The sequence below is a fragment of the Cottoperca gobio genome, chromosome 1 (genome assembly GCF_900634415.1).
Source record: "Cottoperca gobio chromosome 1, fCotGob3.1, whole genome shotgun sequence".
Taxonomy (NCBI): domain Eukaryota; kingdom Metazoa; phylum Chordata; class Actinopteri; order Perciformes; family Bovichtidae; genus Cottoperca; species Cottoperca gobio.
The window spans coordinates 7,799,408-7,822,497 of record NC_041355.1 but is presented as its reverse complement, the minus strand read 5'-3'; the positions used below and the strand labels follow the sequence as shown (position 1 = coordinate 7,822,497).

The window sequence follows — 23,090 nt, the reverse complement described above, 5'->3', positions numbered from 1 at the left end:
ATCAGATGGTAACTTGATGGATGAGGAGGAACAGAAGGACCAAAGTTCCAGTGTGAGAATGACATGCATCGTATAAAGCAAGCCGTCTAATTGTGTGTTTACAATGTTTGGGGAGAAGAATTAAAAAAAGAAATCCTCTGCACACTCATGGTCTAATCAACCCCAAGTGAAAACACCTTTGTGAGTTTGAGGTCTTAAAGAGAACACTACTACTCTTTCATCAAACACAGATAATTACACTGTATAGTAAAACAAGAGGGGCATTAAATACATCAGATTTCTAAACATATTATTATATTAATTTATTCTGCAGATTCAGACGATAGCGTTATCTAATAGTAAGTCAAGACTTTGACCTGGATGTCTGAAGATCTCTTGTAGCAATGCCTAATACAGTATATATCAATACATTTATTAAAACTGTAGGTTTTACCCCTTTTACTTTTCTATTTACCGGCTCTTATGATTCAGGTGTTTGTCTTTGGTAATCCCTTGTGAGATGTAAGAAGAACTTCATCTTCTGACACCTCAAGAGGACGCTCACAAGCGAGCTAGCCAACAATTTCACCTTACACGGCAGCCAATCAGAGCTCATGTTACATTTCATGGCAGATTAGCAGAAACACTAACACAGCCTCATTAAGAGCAGAGTTAACCATAAATAACTGTATTTCTCACAGTGTGTCATTTACTAAATGTTCTCTTGGACACTTAACTTGAGAAAAACTCACAGTGCTGAGATACAAAGTTGTTAGCAACAGCGTTAGCAACATTAGCATCTCTTTTAATTAAGTCCAACATGTACTCTTCTTTCACTTCTGTGTTTGTCGACACTAACTATCTGTCTTAGTTTGTCTTCTTTACCAGGTAGTTGACTAACTTTGTCTGCCATTCTCTGGATGCCATTATACTGTATTTATATAATGTTTATAACTATTAGCATTACTGTAATCACACTCTGCACCAAATATTTTTGTCCTGCCTACATACGGCTCCTTCTGTATATATTTAGTGTATACAAACCCCTTACTGTTTATTCTACAGTCTATTTATTCTACATTTCATTCTGTACATTACTCTGCGCGTTACTGATTTTTGTACTTCTGGTTGTATTCTAAACAGCATTTTGTTTTCTCACTACCTGTACCTTTACAATAAAGTGTAATCTAATCTAATCTAGTCGAGTCTATGCTACTCTAAACTAATAAAATAAGATAGTCTGCAGTATAAAATCAAAGCAAAACAACAGTAAATAAATCCACTGGAGTAGGATGTGCATGTCTGCTGTGCATTGTGATTGTGTGTAGAAGGCCTTTAAAGTGAAACCTTGTTTTCTGTGGGCAGTGTACTCCCCCTCCTCCGTCCTTCAGACAGTTGGGAAGCAGAGAGGGAAACACAGGAACAAAGTTCTGGCAGGAGTCCCGGGCCGAGCAGGGAACATGTGAGGCTGCAGAGGACTTAACCATTCAACTACAGCTATCAACGGAGGGTAAACTCATCTGATGTTTCACTGGTCATATTTAAAATCAGGACTTCATGGTGCTTTCAGGTGCTCCTCGTCAATTGAGAAAGTCGTAGATTTCTAAGTTTACCACAAGAAAGTTGCTCTCAAACGACAAAGGAAATGAATAACTAGTGGTAAACTTATAGAAATTCCATCATTCAGTTTAAGTGATATTTTAAAAAGTCTTTGTTCACACATTTACAATATCTGATGAAAATTATATTATATTGTTGAAAATTATTGATGTTATTATTTGACTATCATGAATTACTTGTCATTCATTTTTTAAAGATTAGAAGTTACTAAACCATGTCGAATTAATTAGAAATGAGTCAGATTTACACATTGTAAAATAATTACTTCAAATGACCTTTTCCATTACTTTTAAATAATACATTTTAAATACTATGGTTTCCCCAAAATAGAACATAATTGTTTTGGTATAAAGCAGTTCCAATGGAAACTGTGCAGTGAAGTCTGTGGATTAAACAGGACAGTGCTTCTGAAAAGACATGTTGCTAATAGCCTTTTTAAATGTCACTTTTCAAAGCTGTGAGCACCACACACAAAAAACATTCAGATAATCATTTATCTATTTATTTATTTATTTGGAGAGATATTAAAACACCTGGACGATTAAAACCAAAGCTATCTGCACAGCTCCATGAGTAGAGAAGTGGAAAACATATCGATTAATATTAACAACCCGATAACATACACATTTATATAATATTAAATAAACTTATTTAACACTGAAATAATCTGCTGGTAGTTAGGTACTTCATTAGAATTTGAATAAGGTTATAATATTAGGGTATAAAGGAATAGCTTTGTGCCTTTTTAAGTTCAACTAAAGTTCCTTGTTTATTTTTAATGAGACATGAAATCATACAGTAGCATGAACATGGTTGCAAACACAAAACAGCAGCACCTACATGTCCCACAGACAACAGGTCAACACTGCGTTACCTTACCTGCTTGTGGTTTCACATCACTGCACTTTATTATTTCAACGCCGCATCTGCCATTGTTGTTTCCTTTCAAATGTGACTGAACTGATACACTCATCACATATAAACAAACAGGAAACTGAGAAATAATGTTGCATGATTTAAAATAGTTAATATATATATAGATATATATAGATATAGATATAGGTTAAAAATATTTGAATACATTGTATTAAATTAAATTAAAATGATGTATTGCTTTTTTAAAGTAATAATCAGTAGCCTAATCAATAATCCATTTTTGGCCAGGAGTGAGCAGTTGTTTTGGCAAACATGCTAGAATACAATGTCCTACGAACAAATCAACCATCCTAAACCCATTTTAGTAGTTACCTGATGAAGGTATTTCTGAAATCCACTTTCCTTTTACTTCTCCAGCTCCTCAGAGGAACATATCAGTCTTGAATTGCTACATGTTTCAAATAGTTTGACAGCCCCAGTAAGTTGCTAACTTTTCTGTTTGTGCTACGCAGCTAGCATAACGTGAGCTTATCACACCTTTGTGGTGCTTACAGCATTCACAGCTTTACTTCATTCAACTTCAGTTTTTGCATTTCAGCATTGTGTCGTGATTTTCTTAGAAGGTGCTGCATTGAAAAATAATATTATATAATAAAGATTCAACAGAAAACATGTATTTCAAGACAAAACGTCATGATTCTGTATAATCCACAGACCTCCCTGAACTGGCGTTAGTGGTAGTTAGCTCAAGAAATGAATTTGAACCTTTAAATCGTAATCAACATTATTTTAAAAAGTAGCTAAGAAGTACAAAAAATACAATTTAAAGCAATTTTATTGATGACAACAGATGAGTGAAAATGAGTAGTAAAACATTTCCATCTATTGCAGTCATCGCAGAAGGCTGATCATTTTTTGGGAAAGTTATTTTCAGCGACAGAATCCATTTTGTCGTTGTAGCAACACGGATGAAGGTCATGGGTCATACATGTCAATGGCAGTCAAAAATGAACAAAACAATTCCAAAGACAAACTGCACACTTAACTGCCCAGATAAGTGTTGAGGTAATGTGTAAAATACTATTCAGATGAACGGGCAGAGTACAATCATTCATACATAAAATATGTACAGAGAGGTACATGAACACTCAGACACTGATTTTCCATTTCACACTATGATACATGACACGTGGAACTGCAACAGAGGAGGAATGCAACTTTAAAATATGAAATAAACATGAGAATGAAGAAGCAGCTTGGTTTATAAGTGATGCTTCTGTTTCTGAATCAAAATAAATAAATTAGAAATGATTCCGCTTTATATTTGGAGAGGCAGAGAATGGAGATGGAAGCCAGAATTTATTCTTGGCACCTCAAATCTGCACTTTCAGAGCTCACAGGCTCCGTTACATCTTCAGCAGGTCCATGTTCACAATGAAGCAAACGTACTGTTGGTATGAATGTTAAATCTACAGTATAATGCAAAATGAAAATAAAGACAGTAACAGATACAAAGGTGAGCATAAGGTCATATTGGCAATGAACTTAAAAAGCACTTGAATGTAGCTGAATCAGTTTCCATCTTCAACTTCACAACCGATAAGATATGAGATGGCGTAAGAGAAAAGAGGCTAACTGTACTTCTGTTCAGTCAAGTTCATATGTAATATGCTGTATTTCCAAAATCTTCTTCCCATGAAACCAAACATGTAAGCGAACGGTCCGTCTCGTACACAAAACGGCGGCAGGCATCCCGCTGACAGACACCGCCGTCGTTTCTGACTAAACCGATGATCGACGGGCCGATAAAAGTATTCAGGAAAGAAAAGTGCATCATATTTTGTCAAATACTGAGAAATAGCTGAACATTAAAAACAACACTCTTATAATAAACATCTGAAATATCTTTTTCTTCTCACTAGTGCAACAACAGACTGGATCAAATAAAGAGAAACGTTATTAACCTGCAGGCAATCAAAGCTCTTTAAACATCTAATAGTTTTCTTGTCACAGTAGCAGAACAGTTAAGAAGGCAACTTAATGATTGATGCTTGAACACAAACATGCCAACATTATACACATCGCTCTTTTATAGAAATAAATAGCGGAATTATCATCTTCTTAAATAATTTCCATCTCTATATGACTCTGATGCACATTTAATATAAAGTATCTAATACACAACTGCAATTTCAACACTACTGTTATACATAATATAATTCTCTATGCTTATCTTTCATTCAACTTTGGAGAGAAAATGCTTACAGAATGAAGACCTGTAAACTTGAACTTTTTCCACTCATAAGTATGACCTTAATATTATATAACATCAAATGTTGGTCATTTTTTTTTTTCTCCTTGTTTTCTGCTTCTTCTTTTTTTTTTTACAAACAGTATGTACAGAGTAGCGGATAGCGAAGGCAGGATTGTCTAAAACTTAAAATCAACAAGTGCTTTGTGTTTTCTCTATTGTGTCAGTAAAGTTTTACACCTTTCCTTACAAACTGACTTCCCTCAAATGAATCAGTACCAGTGTAGGATAATAATATGCAGCACTGGAAGAACATGAAGGAATGAACACCCACAACTCTGCTCACACATCCACCTGGAACATCTTCACTACAATATGCAGCTACGCAGGTCCTCATAAACATTTTTGACAATAAAGCAGAGACCCCTAAAACATCAACTCTCCTCGACTTTTTAAAATTTAAAGAGCCCTCGTGAGAAACGCCCGCTCGGCCACCTTGCTCTGTTGCACGCTCCGCCCACGAATGTTAACGTGTGTCGTAGAGACAAATGAGGTGTGCAAGGTAAAATGAACCACTTGTAAAGCAACAGGCTGTAAACGTGTCGCAAGGGAAGAGACGTGATGTTCCATCAGATGTGTGAATCATTTATTCAGCCTGTTACGAAACTGTGTGCATGTTTTCTTTAACGCAAAGTGATTGTAAGCTTCTAATAGGAGCTCCACTGATTCAGTATTGCACTTTTATAATGTGTGTGGACTCTCAGTAGATTGATTAAAAAGAATCAATGCAGCAAATGCAGAATAATCCTGACTTTTGGTCCCTAGTGAGGGTCAAGCTCCAACCATTCCTACGAATAGTCTTCACTATGGACCCTCATGCCTTGTATCTTTCCACATTTTTCAAACTAAATGCCGCCCACCTGCAGCTTTCTGTGCTATAAATTTGTATTTCGAAGCCGAGATAAGCATTATGAGGGTTACTTCTCAGACTTGATAAAGCTCCTGAGCCAGAAGATATTATGCAACCGTTTTCACAGGCTGAGTAGCACTCCTTGAGAATAACAAACTGATGATGTGATGTGTGAAACTGGAACCCCCCTTTAAGTTATCTGCAGCACAGAGGAGTGTCACTACAGTATTGCTACGAATTTCTGCAACGTAGGCTAAACTCAATTGTAGCCACGAATTGCACCAAATCAAATTGCTAATTTGAAGGTGATACTGAAGACCTGATCTCTTGGTTTTGATTTCTGCAAAATAGTGAATGTGATACATGTTCCTTGCTGCAAAGAGTGCAACGTGTCATATCACACCAGCTGGCTGTTGGCTGTGTACGTGCTTGGAAAGACCAGCAGAGGGAGCCAGAGGGTGTCAGCTGAAAAACATAAATAAGGATTGATCAGGGCCTCAGCCATGACAAACACTACTAATAGCAATGGCACTGTTTAGTATTGTGAAGTATGAAAGTCACATGGTATATAAACACTGTTACACTCTTATGCTCAGTTAGAGCTGCTTACACTCAATTCAAACTCCAATACGTTACATTTGATTTGAAGAGATTATACGTCTGCCTTACTGTACATGGTCCCTCTTCCCTCATTAATGGCACATTGGAGAAAACGCTCACTGGAATGAGGACAGACAACTGTTACAAATGGCACCAGTTTCCTTATGGATCATCCTTCCAGTCTTGTTAATGAACAGCATCAGATACTGCGTCCTGTTCTCTCAGAGTTACTACAACCGTCAAAGAAACACTGAGTCCAGGTTTGTGACACGACGCTGTTCACATGAGGAAGCAGAGAGGATGGTAGAAGAGGGTAAATGCATTGCTGCCATGCAAATGGCTAAGAAGACTGTCTGTGTGTTACAGGGAGGCTGTCCGTGCTCTCTCCACTGTGCCTGGAGCTGGTGCAGTAAGTTGACCTCACAGTAGCGCGGGGCAGGCAGGGTGTAAAACCCTTTGTTTAATCCTCAACAAGCACAAAGCTCCCCTCTCAAGACTCTTAACCTTGAGAAATACAGATCTCTTGAATAATAATTAATTTCTCTACAATTTCCTACTCCTGCTGCCATTTTTATGTACCTCCGTGGAAAATCTTATAATGTGCTCACTGCCCACGAACTGTTGGTGTTGAAGGTAGTCTCGAGTATATGTCAAGCATTGTGTAGATGCAGACAGTTTAATACAGCGCTGTCACCTGGCTCCAAGCGTTTTAATAAAGGGACCTGGCTCTGTGTGAAGACACGATCCATTTTTATGGTGAAAGCAGAAGACGGCTGAGAAAGAGGAATCTGACAGTTTTGTTGGCTTATTTGAGTCTGTAAGCTTTATGGGATATAATTGCCATCGTTAATTCAAAATAAGCCTCCTGACTGGTTTTCAGTCTTACCGAAACATGATATTGATTTCACCTTACTGGTTTAGTGAATGAGTTTCTTTCAGTTTGAAGTTTGTACTTGTGGAGTATGCACATTGAGCCCTGGTCCTGGTTCATCGTGGCGATCTTCTGTTGTTTCTGTCGGTGCTGCAGACGTATTCAACCCAGTGGAGCGGGCTTAAAACAGCTGGGTCTTTTTGATTGACTTGAGCCAAGATGGCGCCTCTCCAAGACTTGAAGAAGAATGTGCACAAAAGATGTTAGCAGAGACTGTCTGCTTTCACGTGAAGGATTTTGGAGAAGCCGGGTCTCTTCTTTAGAGCCTGGAAGGAAAAAGGAGGAGATGGAAGGAGGAAGGGGGTATCAGAATCAAATTTTCTCAATGTATTTTATATAAATGTTGTCTTCATACTCTGTACAATACCTTATGTATGACAGAAAGCTGTAACAAACTGTAAAGCATTGAGGTGCAGCAGGTTTAGGATGACTGTAAGCTTTATCTCTACAGAACTCCCTTTGGGTGATTAAACACGAGAGGAGAACTTTGGCTTCCTCTTCAGAGCTAAATAAAAGAGGGAGGGATGAAAATAAATGATAGCTGTTTGCAGCTTTTGGAGTGGTTACCTAACTGCTGTGAGCAACCCCACCATCTTGAGAGTGATGTCCAAGAGGAACACGCTGTAAACTGACTCATAAAAACAAAACATAAATAAAAACGTGGGATTTCACAGCGTTTATATCTCTGTTTGTGTGTGGTCAGATAAAAGAATGACCCGAGCCTCGCACAGTAAGCCTCTGCTCGAGTGAGTTAGATCCGGCACAGGGGTCGGGAACCTATGGCTCTTTCGATAACGCAATATGGCTACACATATTGGATAAAGTGCAAAAAGATATGGAACACATTTAAGTCAACTGCAAACGGATTGATGAGCAGTTCAATTTAAATTTATGAGCTGCAAAGTCGGCAAATGCGCTCATTTCATCAGCAGAATGCTGTCGGGAACACAGCAGTGGAGATGGTTTGTCAGTGTTTGGCAACACGTAGTGACCAACGTTGAAACATGCACATAAATGAGATAAATAACGTAAGCGTTTAGTTTATTTAATAATAAGAGCACCTGTTCAATGCAACACTGATACTGCTATTAGTACTCGGAGACGTGTTATTCTTAAAAAATGCACGCTTTCAAATGTATTAAATATAAGACTCTCAAGGAAATACATAAAACAATATTTGGCTTTTATGGCTCTCCCAGCCAAAAAGGTTCCCGACCCCTGCACCAGCACATCCACAGCCAACCATCACTGGGATTTCAAGGATCGAGTCATGTTTTAAACGGTGTTGTGATAAAAATAGATGTATCTCATCCACCGAACAAGTATTGGCCACGGTGTTAGTCATGTGCATACAGTGCTGCAAAACTCCAAGGACATGTTGGCTAAAAAAAGAAACTAAATTCAGAATAAAAGTGCTAAACAGAGTTAACCTCCCTGTTAGCCATTACTCAGTCAACACTGCACTCAATGGATGACAGAGTAGTTATACAGTAAAATAATAAGTATGCGCGAAAACCAAAAACAATATGTTTCTTCGTGTTGGGAACCGAAATGTGTACACAAAATATGCTAAGTTCAGCCAGAAGGAAAGCTCAAGGGTCTCGATTGGTTTCTTCCTCATTTAAACTTGTGCACGTGTTAGCAGTGGGTGATGTGTGCCGTTACCTGCAGCTTGTTAACCATCTCATCGAATAATTTTCTAGCTTCAGGGCTGTTGGGGTCCTCAAAGTAGTCTTCTATACCAATCTGAACCACGACGGACTTCAGGTTACGGCAAACACCTGCAAGAGATGAAGGAGGATTAAGGCAGCCCAACGTCAACAAGGTGTTCTTATAACACTTTTGAACTTAAATAACCATAATAGTACATTGTTTAAGTATCCAAAACTTAAACAGTACCCACAATAGTTTGCATATATGTTAATTATACCTTTATTTCACAGACATATTGCATTAGATTGCAATCATTTAATGCACACTTGCAGCTTGTGTGATCAGCATTAGGCACTGCATCAGAGCGACAATATTACACTTAACTGTTAAATGTTGTATATTCGCGACAGGATTTAAGACAGTAAATCAGTACAGCAGTTTTCAAACTCACTGTTGAAGTGAAGCAGTGCTTTGGGGGTGACTGGTGTGGAGGTGAGCACCAGCATCTCCAGACCTTTCAAGCCCTCTCTGCAAACCTCTGCTGCCACCTCCTGGTTGATCTCACTGACGTGATCCAACTCCAGCACCTGCAGGCGCATGCAGTTCCTTGCTGGAGGATACAGAGGAGGGTGGTGTCACGATAATAGAAAACAGCAAAAGGTTACAGTGGTAGTAGGTCTCAACCAATAGTGCATTGGGCCTCATTCAAGAAATTTCTTCTACAATAATATTCTTATCATTTATAATACTTTTTAGTTATTACTTTTAAAATAAACACTACACTAACACATCAACACTGAACAAGTAAAAGCATCACAGTGCATCTTGTTTTTGTTTCTGATGCCAGTAAAAATGAAGCTTGTTTGGTTCACTTCCTGTAGAAGTACCTGCACTTCAGAACTGCTGTTTGTTTTGGAGAGTCTGGTGTTAGAGCTAATGTAGGAAAATATTGGTGGATAAGGCCTATTGTTATACAAACTAAAACTGGTTAAATGCAGTATCTGTTCTGTCCTAGTTTACACCCTAATGTGACAATAATATTGTTTAATCATCTTACCCACAATGTTACTTCTGTCCCCTTACTGCTTCTGCATATGTGACTATGGTTATGATTTTAAAAAGGCAGTGTGATGGTATTTGAATACTTCACAATTATAATGTACTTTTTGTGCTGTGACTAAAATCTCTGAGAGGAATTTACCAAAAAATTTGAGTGGTAGTTTTACAAGCCATATTTACCTAGGGAGGCCAGCCCCTGAATGCCACATCCAGCCCCGCCCACTCCAAGAGCGCGGAGGTGTGGCCAACATCTTCCGATCGTCTGCAGGCAGCGGTTACTGAACCGAGCAGGTTGTTGGCTAAAAGAGACAAAACAATACAGTCCATGTTCATTCATGAAATAAGCTCTGACTTCATAGCAAACAGAATATTTGGTATTTTTCAAAAGTTACAGAGGAAGAGTATATTTCTCTCTCTATTACCATGGGTGTAATGGCGCCACCTGTAGGGAGATGATGTCTCTACAGCCTGCTCCGAGGGCCCAGATCACCTCCTGACCGACTGGATCTGTAGCACTTCTGGAACGCAAGTCGTGTACACAGTTTGTGTTTGTATTACACACATGTGACACTGTATGTCTACAGCTCAAACCTTAATAAATTAAAGTCACTGGGGTTAAACTGTAATATTTGTGCAGAGATGGGAACTAGGACTGCTGGTCCACCTGTAGGTTACAGCCTGCAAAGCTCGGCAGTAGCAGCTGGCCAGCCAGAGGGAGCGGTCAGTCAGCAGGTTGGGGCAGTGTGAAATCTTCAGTATCAGAAGGTTACTTCCTGTGGCCTTTAACAACGCCTCCAGACCTTCCTCCAGACAGCCACTTAGATGGCAACGTGAGGGAAGGTCAACAGAAAAAGACAGACAGAGACAGAAGAAGTAATTTTCCTGGCCTTCAGAACAGCACTTCTACCATTTATAGCACATGATAAAATATTCCTCCAGTGTGTACAGCAAAAGAAGCAGGAAGGAAGCAGCACATTTAAACACTCAAATCAAACTGGTCTTCTTTCCGGACATTAAAACTGATTTGCACATTTTGATCGTAAGCAAACAGCACAAACACATCAGTGTTCAATCTCTTATGTTCCTCTTGCTGACTTCCTTTCATCAATCACTGTTTGAGGAGTCATTTAGTATGTCACTCACTTAAATAGTTCGCAAACAAATGTGCTTATCAAAGAAACAAAGTACCGAATAGTGGTATTTCTTTAGAAACTGTGTGAAGATGTATTTCTGTGTGTCTCACCGTGTGCTTTTAAGGTATTCCTCCTTGGTTTCCTTCTTGCACCTCTGTCTTGGTTTGAGGTTTTGAAGGATGAGTGAGTGCGTCTGAGTGCACCACTGAGACAACGTGCTCAGGAACTAAGAAACATGGAGATCAGTGAACAACTCTTCATAATGCATAGCAAAGACAATACAGCTAAATGCACCACATAGTACTGCACATAGTATCTAAAATGTTCACTATGCACCTTGGAAGAAATGCGAGCGTTCTCTAGCAGCACTCTGGTCCACACAGCCGGGTGACGAGCCACAAACTTCCAGTCACGGCAGACCTCAGCCGCTCTCAGCAGGGTTTTAGTATCCAGGTAGGTGAAGATGCAGAAGAGAGCTGCACGCATCTTCAGGATCTCTGGACTGATCACCTCGTTGGATCTGGACGGGCTCTTTTCATGGCGGCATGGCTTGTTGTAGACCCCATCAGACCGACCTGTGGGAAGAAAAAGCCAGAATGTTTTCACCCCTTTAACCTCTTAACGGCCTATTTCCTGGTGTGCACTGTGCCTGTGTGTTGTATACAGTCAGCTGTAGTTGGAGTTTTTATGCAATGCCGCACATCGTTAGAAAGCTTCGCATCTCGTCTATTTAGTGAGACAAACTGTTTTGAGATCAAAATCACAACAGTAGGCATCTCACACAAGCAAGCAAACTCACGATCAAACCCATAACTTTGAGCCAACTCACCTAAAAGTCTCTTCATTGTCCTGTAGTCAGTAATAATAATTAAAAAAACACTTCCTGGTTCATTGTCGATGTCTACACGATCGTTTCCAGTAAAAATATATCCATCTTGAACATCGTCACATTGATAAAAGCCCATGAACAGCTGTTGCAATCTTTGAAATCAGCTGATCGATTTGTGAGATGTTTTTCTTTCACAAGGAGAAAATGTTACTCTTGCTGCAAGCATAGACAAACGGCTGCTTCCCAGTGGAGGGCGGACATTAGGCGTTAGATTGACACTTCATTTGAGCCAATCGGAGCTTCCATGTGATTTCTACAGCCATCAAAGCCAATCAGTGTCAACTTGATAAGGAAGTGCCACCCCTCTTCTTTTGTTTACGGAAGGAGCCACCAGCAGCCCAGACTCCCGGGGGAAAAAAACCACAAAACTATTACAAGAAATGTGTTCATTACTACTGGCAGGGATAATTGGGTATATAATAGTTATTTATAGTAAAGGCCAATAGTTATTTATGGCCTTTTTATCAATAAATATTATAATATCTTCAAATACACAGCTTGTAAACACCTGGTGTTATTCTTAGAAAAACCTGTCTAATATGTTTAAGTCTTTATCCCTTTTATCCCTTTAACAACAAACTTCAGGCGGAGTGTATTTTCTTCAAATTCAGTATATTCAGGCCATATTACTCAGTGCCAGAAGCACTCCGCCTGAAGTTTGTTGTTGAAAAAGATGCCTGAAGATGGGTATAGCTGGTAGGTATGGACTGAAAAACACAATCAAAACATAGAACCAAGTGCTATGAAGTAAAACTTCCAATTTCAGATAAAAAGGGATAAAAACTTAATTTATTAGACAGGTTTTTCTAAGAGTAACACCAGGCGTACACCAATATGTGCAATATGTACATATTATAATATTTATTAATAAATATTTTATTTATTTATCACTATTATATACCCATATTCCCTGTTAGTAGTAATCACACAGAGTAAGTGAAGTATAAAGACATTTATTTCTAATATTTTAATGTTTTTTTTGTATTTTCTTCTGAACAATAAATAATAAATATAATTTAGAAAATATATTTTATTTTGAAAAAACAAACCATGGGAAGTGACGCATCTAACGAGCGAGGCGTTCATTGTCTATACATGCGCGCGCCACCAGGACGCTGAGCTGATCCTGGGTCAGTCTGTAACAAAAGAAGAGGGCGGGCACTTTCTTATCAACTTGACACTCATTGGCTCATGAAGGTTGTAAAAAACCCATCGAAGCTCCGATTGGCTAAGACCAAGTGTCAATCGAACAGCTGATGCCCGCACTCCACGCGGGTATCAGGTGTTCGGCGGCGCATGCAGACAGACTGCTCCTGTGCTCCGTGTGAAGAAAAACATCTCACAAATGATTAGCTGATTTCACAGATTGCAACAGCTGTTCATGGGCTTTTATCAATGTGACTATGTTGAAGATGGAAATGTTTTGTACTGGAAACGATGTGTGGACATCGACAATGAAACCGGAAGTGTTTTTTTCTTTTATCATTACTGCCGACGGGACAATAATGAGACCTAATAGGTAAGTTATGGGTTTGACTGTGAGTGTGCTTGCTTATGTGATATGCCTACTGTACTTGCTGTTGTGATTTTGATCTCAAAACAGTTTATCTCACTAAATAGATGAGATTCGAAGCTTTCTAAAAATATGTGACATTGCGCAATAACTCCAACTACAGCTGACTGGCACAGCTGTAGTGCCTCTTAACGTGTGAACGGCCCACCATCCGTTAAGAGGTTAACACAATGTGGGGATTGTCCACTACAGTTAAATCAAAAGAGACTGACGGACTTAATCATTAGATCCCTGCATTGATTTTTGGAAAACGACATGGCTTTGAAGGTAAAGGCCCTGTCACACATATCCGTATGACAGAAACATATGCCGATATCGGCAATAGGTTGATATAAATTAAGGGTAAGTTGTGATCGTTTGAAGGACGCAGACGATAAGCCGAACACGGCAGACATACACAGCTCCGTATGGCAGAAACATGCCGGCGTATATGAAAATTAGCAAAAAATGTGTCAGAGTCCAAATACGTCCAACTTTTCCACAGCGGTGTTGTAGCTGATGTATACATAACGAATACATAACAAATTATTATACGTATGTCAAACCTATTGATAGATTATCACTTACCTATTTAAAACGTATCAGAGCGTCTGGCCAACGGAGCTGGAAAAGTGCCATTTGGTTCACGTCATGCTGATGCTGGAGAACGTGCTGTCAGCTAACATGCTGAACGCTAGCTGTACTGTAGAAACACGTTTAATAAGTTACTCCGTCGTCAGGCATCATCTTAACATAGGGTAGGAATAGGTTATCCACTCGTTATCAATACATTGGCTGTAGGGATTCACCGTCAGCTGACGTAGCCTATATCTAACGTACCTCTAACGTAGTCACGTAGGTATTCACGTACTATATTTCCGTAGGTAAATATTAAACTTCGTATTCTGTATTCACGTATGTCTAACGTCTGCATGTCTTATGAAGCACACGTCGGGTACGTCCGGTAATTTTAAACATGCTCAAAACATTTTCACGGCCTCAGCGTTCAACAACGCACCCCAGCGTAACACCGCCTGCTCTTAACGAATATTACTTATACCTTACCTTAGATCAACGTAAACCAGCGTGTTGCCGATATTTTGTATACGCCATATTTTTGTATACGTTATGCATTCGTTGGGCATTCGCCTGATACATTTTGTATTAGTAAGTGATACTCTATCAATAGGCCAGACATGCGTATCTGTATACGTTCACTTTTCCGATCGGATTAAAAGTTGGACGTATTTGGACTCTGACACATTTTCATATGCGCCGGCGTACGTTTCTGCCATACGGATATGTGTGACAAAGAAATCTCTCTATATATGTACAGATTGTGCCTTGAAAAGAGAAGCTGAGACATGGGAGGAGGACTTTTAGTTGATCCTGACCATCTACATCGACAATTCCAGTCTTCACTTGGTCCACTTTCTAATAGGGCTTCAACTAAAGATTATTGTCATTATCGATTAAATGTTGATTGATTCCACCCTCAATTATAAAGACATATAAGCAAAATCATCCTATCTCATCTTTAACATTTCAGAACGTGCGGCTACATTTGTGTGTATGTGTTTCTATATTTGGTATGTTATCCTTTTTCCTGATTTTGTTGTTGCTATTTCACTTCATTTGTTTTACTATTTGCTTGATTGTTCTTATAATTTCTTTTGTATTTTGTAAAGCACTTTATTATCGTTGATTTTCCTACTGAACAACTGCAAAATAAATAAACTTGATTATGTTTATGTAAATGCTCATTTAAAAAAAAGACCAAATGATTTATAACTCGATTCTTGGAGAGCTGGTCTTAATTCACTGATTTTACTTCTATTACAGTTTTACAATTTAATAAAGCGCAAATACAAATGAATGCCACATAAACAATGTTAAAGATATTCTGTCACATGGTGGCGCCAACCTTCAACAAGAAGCTAAATGAGATTACATAATGTTTTTTCTTCTTTCCATCTTTTCTTTCCTTCTATTGCTATGTATTGGCTGATACCACATGTCCAATCCGAGCCCGTCTGATTCCTCGCAGCAAGATTGCTCGGAGATGACTCATTTCATCTTTGGCCTTGGAAGAAACCATCGGGGCTATGCACCATTACTTACACTCTCACTCTCTCTCTTTCTTTCTTCTCACACACACACACACACACACACACACACACACACACACACACACACACACACACACACACACACACACACACACACACACACACACACACACACACACACACACACACACACACACACACCACCTACGCTCAAGACTGCAAAATGCACTAAAAAAGCCGAGCAGTGCGTTACATGCTGAGAAAAAACTGTGTGCTTGTAGATACATACCATCTGATAAAACTTGGCAGAGACTCTCCCAATAAAGAGAATTACGTCAGAGCAGAGGTATGCCAGTAACATGTTGAGTGTTACGTGAGATAAAAAAAAAAAACCTTTGAGTTAATTGAGGCAGTCATAACAGTTCATACCAATGTGTCATAGGACTCTGGCCCATTTTCCCGGACTTCCTCAGTCCACCTGGTATTTAGAAGAAACCCGACAGCAGGTGAGGACAAATGGAGGGCAGCAGCAGTGAGTTTAAGGATTTTGGCAGAGATTAAGTTAACAGAGAGATGCACAATCTGTGGAGGATCTGAAGAAATGTGCGGGCATGATTGGCGGTCTGACTTGGCGGATCACGTGTAGAAGTGAATGTTAGTTAGTGCGAGATTAGAACTGATTAGAATCAGAGGAGGAACTGAGATGATACAACAGTCAAACAGCGCACATACATTTTATAGTAACAACAGCAATGTATGACTCAGTTTACTCGTATATAAAAGACACACTGGTGGTAAACAACATAGTGGAAACACCTCAGGTAAATAGGACTTGAGCTGGTTAAATCATATTGTAAGCATTGAAACCAAGATGGATCCTATTAGTTTGCAGTGTCAAATAGCAGGATTTATACACCCTGAGTTAGTATGAGCTTGAAACTGCAGCTCTCTTTTGTCAATGTAATTCTGGACTTATTAAATAGTCAATAGTAAATTAGTGTCGACTGTCTGACCTTCTAAATCGCTGACCATGTTTTGCTTTGTACTGTAGCTAGTCAGGTCAAGTTCATTTATATAAGGCCAACGTCAGAGGAAATATTCTACATTCTCTATACATGTGTATCCAACCATAACAATTCTAACTATTTACTTGGAGAAACAAATCACACAAGGGCCTTTTACAATGAAATGCCTCAATTAAAATAAAATGCCTCTTCAATAATAAATAAACGCCTCCTTGATAATAAGGAAAAGTGTATGATAAAAAAAAAAACAATAAAGAAAATAAAGCCTGCATTAAGTTAAGCAATAATTATTGCACAAATACAAGTAAAATCTGCCCTGATGCAGGTAACCTAGGGGAAATATGTTTCTCTAATAATCACTCAAACTAGGTTTCTGGCTGAAATGAGGTTTGCATTAAGTCAAAGAAGGATGATAATAATAAGAGTGTGATTCCCCACCTCATAACCTGATTGGCCAAGAGGGGAAATGCACCAAGCTGCTCCCAATTCTTAATTAGGAGCAAGGCCCCACTCCCTGTGCAACAGCTGATCTGAATAACCCTCCAATCAACTTTGAATTGGGACATTCAGTTCAAATGTATTAGGGGAAAAAGGGAAAGGACAATCAGTTTTAAAGAATGAGGGGCCGCCACATCCTAATAGCCTACTCATGATTTGAATAAGTAAAACCTCTACTAAACATTTGTCGCAGTGTTTAAGTCATTTTTCATGAAGTGTTTACATTGCTGTGTCTACACACTGCAGCAGATATGGGGCCTCTTTCCTCCATGTTTAGCACATATGCTCACAGCTGATCCACCCTCAGTTTGTAGAACGAGCTTTGGTCAGTGACACAGCTCCAGCAGCAGCATTACAGCAACTCAACCTGACCTAGATACACATCAGTCCCTGCTCTTATTGGAGTCATTTTAAAGCTTTTATTTTGTGAAATCCTGGCTCCCATGTGTCTGGATATAAGATTGGAGAGAGAGAGAGAGAGTGTGTGAGTGTGTACATTTCTAAGAATAACGTGTCTGTACTTCCCAGAGAGCCGTTACCTGTGTTAGGGCGATATCCTGACCTGCCGTGGTGAGAATAGGGAGGGGCCGACTGCTGCACTTCAGCCACAGCTCTCCTCTCTTGTTCCCACATCTCCACCTCAGACTCAGTGGTCCGGGAACCCACGTCGGACACGTCTCCTTCCTCTCCTTCAGTGCTGTTCCTGTAAGGTCGCCGCTGCCAGTTCTGGATAGCCTGTTTACGAAGACCCCAGTTCCTCGACCCACCACCGCCACATCCAGTGGATCGCTCGTAACCGCCCTCACCCAGCCGGCACTGCATGTAGTACTGAGCGTCGGGACAGTCCTCCATGGCATGCATCTCCACGCTGTCACTGTCGTAACCTCCAGAGCCCTGTGAGACGGACTTGATCCGACCTGACGCTCTGCGGGAAAAGAGAAGGAAGTGAACTATAGATAATGATTTAAATAAGATCCTCAAAATAAACAGGTTAAACAGGAAAACACAGTGCACTTGTATTATAGTACATAATATGAATAAATAGTCCAAATCTAATTTAATGAAAGGCAGTGCCAAACAGAAAATAATTTCAAAGTACTAAGAGTTTCCAGTCTGAATGCTAAGCTAAGCTAACCGGCTGCTATCTGTAGCTTCATACTAAAACAAACAAATAAGAGAGTGCTATAGATCTTCTCATTTAACTCTTGGCAAGAAAACGAATAAGAACGTTTCACAAAATGTTGAAACATTCCTTACATCTGTTCATGATTCACCACCAGCTCTGCTTTTAACAAACACGATCAAATCAAGCCAAAAGGTGGGTGTTATTTTAAATTTAGAAAAAGCTAAATAATTTGCACAAAAAAAAAAAAAAAAAAGGTAACGTCATTACACCTGCTCTTAATCCTTGGGTGACCTTTTCATTTCATCCTTCTGATTATTCATTTCTGTAGAGACTTCAGTCTCTTCAGCACAGTGTAACATCCTTAAAGGTCAACTGAAGGAAACGGTATCATTGGTATTTCATTTGACAGGAGTGGATGCACTTCTGAAACCAAAATCTACCACAAATAGTGAAGGAATGACTGGCAAGGAACAGCTGCAATCCAGATTATTTATAGTATAATGGGGGCAGATTTTGTACACTTGCTACCGTACTTAAAATAACCTTCCAGTCAATACCAGAAATGAACAGTTACAAATATCAGTCCCTGGAAAAGTAGGACATTTTTGTTTCTATTCTCCATGTTCACCATCTCAGTGCTCCCTCCTCTTTCTCTTAGCATAATAAGAAGAGTGGAAGCCTTTGAATACATAAATTTAGGAATAAAAACAAAGAGAATCCCAGATGAGACTGCAGGTACTTATCAACACTTGCAGGAGAAAAGGATGCACCGAAGATAAGATGCATGTCATGCCACAAATATGAATTTAAATGATGTGAAATGAAAACAGAGCGGCGTGTTTATGGTTTCGACAATCTAAACTGGGTCAATGATGGAACTGATTCATTACAGTTTACTGAGCTGGTTGTAAAGCACTAACCCGATAAACTGCTTTAATATTTTGTCAACACTAAATCAATAGCAGGAGGTAATGATATGAATGGCAATCATGAGAAGCTCATGATTAGTAACAACTAATTAATGATTTCAGTAGCGCCAGAGAGTAAATACATAACTCAAAAATCAGTGTCCTTTTACTTTTTGTGTTGTTCCCTAATGTGCAAATCGATATAAAAAGGGTGGCTTTACACCTTTAAAAAGTCGAGTGTTATGTCCTGATTGTGACAGAGATGAATCACATTTAAATCTGAAGCTTTTAGACAGGTTTTCTTTGCTCGCTTGAATGAGTGCAGGAGTCTAAACAAAACTAAAGTTAATTTTAAGTGGAACATTCTCATATATTCTGATGAGAGCTATGCATATCTGTTAAACTTACTATAAATATATAATACAAAATATAATTATAAATGTATAATACATGACATTTGTGATTATTAAATATGTTTTCAATGCAAAACGAAAGAGCAAACTGTCGGAGGAAGTTCGGTGTAAAATGACACAAGCTGACTGTCGCATAAACATCTAGCGAGGTCAATACCAATACATCACGAAACACTGTCGCACACTTGAGATTATGAACCTGATGAAGAGCTATTAATAACCAGCAGACAGAAGGCTGAGAGGGGGTTTGCTGGTGTGTGTGTGTGTGTGTGTGTGTGTGTGTGTGTGTGTGTGTGTGTGTGTGTGTGTGTGTGTGTGTGTGTGTGTGTGTCTTTCCTTCCATGATTCAATGGGGAAGGCCTGACAGGTTCTGTGTGACGTAATGTTAGGAAACACTTTCACAAACCAACTGGGAATGACAGTTGGGTTAGTCAGAGTAATATGACAGGGCCATGTGTCTGAAATCTCCAGCAGGGACACAGAAATACTTCACATCTCACGTAGGGAGACGTCCAACCTGCACCTCACTGCCTCTACGTAACGAGAGTCTGACTAAAGATACTAAATCCATTACATATCACAGTGGTCAACACTGTACTCCTTATGAGGATCTTACTAATGTCATCTAAATGTGGATGTCTTAGTGTAAAACAGCAAGTAAGAGGAGGAAACCCTCTATTCTCAATATTAAACAAACTACATGCAGTAAATATGTTATTGTACAAGTATTGTAGGGCTTCAACTAACAATATTTTTCATATCAATTAATAATTTAGTCACAAAATAGTGAAAAATGTCCTCAGAGTAACATTTTCAATACGCATGTTTTGTCCACCCAACAGCCTATCACCAAAATATATTCAATTTTCAACAATAAAAAAGCAGCAAATCCTCACATTTGAGAAGCTGAGACCAGCCAATGTTTTATTTTTAAAAGCATTTCTTGATGAATAACTTTTAACAATTATAAAAACAATATGATGAAAACAGTTGACAACTATTTCTCCGTCAATCAACTAATAGATACATTTGTAATCTAATTGTTTTAGCATGAAGTCTTCTGCAGAGGTGTGAACCTGCCTTCAGAACACAGAAACATAATCTTATATTATGTGAACAGCATAATCTCTGTATTTGAAATTGAATATAACGCGTCAAACAGGTCATAACTGTGGCACTTCCACTGTTTTCATTGTTTTTCTGAGGCACTGTAACGGCCATGCTTGCAAACATTTATACACAGGACTGACAAGTTGTTCGCCAAAGGCCAGGGGCAGCGAGCGCAGCACAGTACATGGTGGTTAAAAGCTCTGCGGCTCCAGGGGTTCTGGTTTATTTCCACACAACTGACAGACTGTGTTTCACTACATCAGATCGCACAAGGTAAGAAAGAGGAGGTGCACTAAATTCAATTGTCAGAGCCAAGAGCCACAAAATCTCCAGCTGCACCAGATAACCTGCTCTCTCCCCCCCCCCCACCCCACCCCCCGACTACTTCCATCAATCCAGACAGAATGATAGACAGGATGTCTTTCTGAAAAAATAAAATGACTTACGTAGCATTAAACCTCCTCGTGGCGGTGGTGTGGCTTCATTACATTTCAGAGGTGTGAAATCCTGCCTAGATGTGGATTAGGTGCAGTGTGCTCACTTACCCCGTGCTGGGGGACGAACGTCGCTCTGACACTTGGTACATGCCTCTTGTGCTCCCAGAGTTGCTGGAGTTTCTCTGGAGAGACAAAAACATGCAGGAAGAAAAGTGTTATTAGTAAAACTACGCCTGAGCTTCCTTAGACATGTATTCCTAAATCATTTTCTAAAAATGTATTTAAAGCAATCCACTCAGAAGTAAAGCATGAGATATACAGTATTTCATTTTAAATCACACTCACTTAGCATTGCTGTATAAATTCCCACTGAGAAGATAATTAAATAAAATAGTAAATTAAATCAAAAAGTAGCATATTTGTGACAGCTTAGATGTTTAACAAATAATTAAAATTGAAATAAACAACATGAGTGATCTTCAAATGACACTTTCTGTGTGGTTTAGTACAACAGTTTGATTGACATTTGAGCATGTACATTACAACTAGTAAGTGACAGCATCAGGCCTAAATCAATGACATCAATGGTCAAATCCTTTTCCAACACAAATCAATTAAGAGCAGGAATCCTCACAGCAAATGTCAATGAAATCCAGTGACTGTTTTAAAATGTGTTGAACTAAAGTGTTGTTTCACAGTGACATTTTGACCTGATGCTCAACTGATATCAATAGAAATCATAATTTGGGACAAAGAACAAGAACAAATTTCATAAAAAATCCTGTAATTACACAGGACCTTGTGTCCAAAATTGACAATTTGTCCTGGAGGTGGCAGTACAGGAAGGCCTGTGGACTGCAATGACTAAATGTAAAAGGAGTCACCATTTGCGGAGTAAGAATAACACACATTGGATTTTTATTTCTATTTTATACAAGTGAAAGCTTTTGCCTTGATCATGAATATCTTTGACAAACCTCTAGTAGAAATCCAGATATCTTACTGTTGACCAAAGTGTGGAACGGACAGATTGACTGACGGACCAACGCTCACTCTAGCAACACAAAAACCCTCGGCATCTTTCCTACAACCTACAACATTTGGTTGTAGCTCTGAAAGCAGCTGAGAATGTCCTAAGTGTATTTGATTGTGTGAATGCCTCCTGACTCTAACGCTCTCTATTTGCCTGAGAGCCAAATCCCTCGTCACTCGTTCATACAACACTCAAAGCTGCCTGTGCATTGAAGTATGCAGTGTGTAGTGTTTATGTACGTGTGTGTGTGTGTGTGTGTCTGTGTGTGTGTGTGTGTGAAGTAATGCCAGGTGGAACTCTGTGTACCAGACTGGCGATGTGTCACAGAGGGAAAATATGCTCTCTCTCTCTCTCTCTCCCTCCCTCTCCCCCTCTCTCTCTCCCTCCCTCTCCCCCTCTCTCTCCCTCCCTCTCCCCCTCTCTCTCTCCCTCTCTCTCTCTCCCTCCCTCTCGCTCTCTCTCTCTCCCTCTCTCTCTCCCTCCCTCTCGCTCCCTCTCTCCCCCTCTCTCCCCCTCTCCCTCTCGCTCCCTCTCTCCCCCTCTCTCCCCTCTCTCCCTCTCCTCCCTCTCCCCCTCTCTCCCCTCTCCCTCTCTCCTCTCCCTCCCTCTCCGCTCTCTCTCCTCCCTCTCCCTCCTCTCGCTCTCTCTCCTCCCTCTCTCTCTCTCTCATCTCTCTCTCTCTCCCTCTCTCTTCTCCCACTCTCTCTCTCCCTCCCTCTCTCGCTCTCCCTCCTCTCTCTCTCCCCCTCTCTCTCTCTCCTCCCTCTCATCTCTCTCCCTCCCTCTCGTCTCTCTCCTCCCTCTCTCTCTCTCTCTCCCTCTCTCTCCCCCTCCCTCTCGCTCTCTCTCTCCCCCTCTCTCTCTCTCCCTCCCTCCTCTCACTCTCTCCCCCTCTCTCTCCTCCCTCCCTCTCGCTCTCTCTCTCCCTCTCTCTCTCTCTCCCTCTCCTCTCTCTCTCTCCTCTCCTCTCTCTCTCTCTCTCCTCTCGCTCTCTCTCCCTCCCCCTCTCTCTCTCTTT

The 23,090-nt window shown here is 39.8% G+C and overlaps 1 protein-coding gene across 2 annotated transcripts in view; it reads right to left on the bottom strand.

Moving 5' to 3' along the window:
- Positions 1–4,774: 4,774 nt before the first annotated feature.
- Positions 4,775–23,090, bottom strand: part of fbxo41 (F-box protein 41) — a 51,380-nt gene continuing 33,064 nt past the window's right edge. The window contains exons 5-14 of one of the 2 annotated variants that reach the window (XM_029433063.1): positions 21,148–21,221; positions 17,585–17,970; positions 11,349–11,587; positions 11,123–11,238; positions 10,544–10,696; positions 10,302–10,397; positions 10,060–10,178; positions 9,272–9,430; positions 8,833–8,948; positions 4,775–7,433 (exon numbers count right to left, since the gene is read on the bottom strand). In XM_029433063.1, coding sequence (XP_029288923.1) covers positions 7,371–7,433; positions 8,833–8,948; positions 9,272–9,430; positions 10,060–10,178; positions 10,302–10,397; positions 10,544–10,696; positions 11,123–11,238; positions 11,349–11,587; positions 17,585–17,970; positions 21,148–21,221 — 1,521 coding nt within the window. In that variant the 3' untranslated portion in view covers positions 4,775–7,370. The remainder of the gene's footprint in view (positions 7,434–8,832; positions 8,949–9,271; positions 9,431–10,059; positions 10,179–10,301; positions 10,398–10,543; positions 10,697–11,122; positions 11,239–11,348; positions 11,588–17,584; positions 17,971–21,147; positions 21,222–23,090) is intronic. The other variant, XM_029433072.1, reaches the window with a different exon arrangement.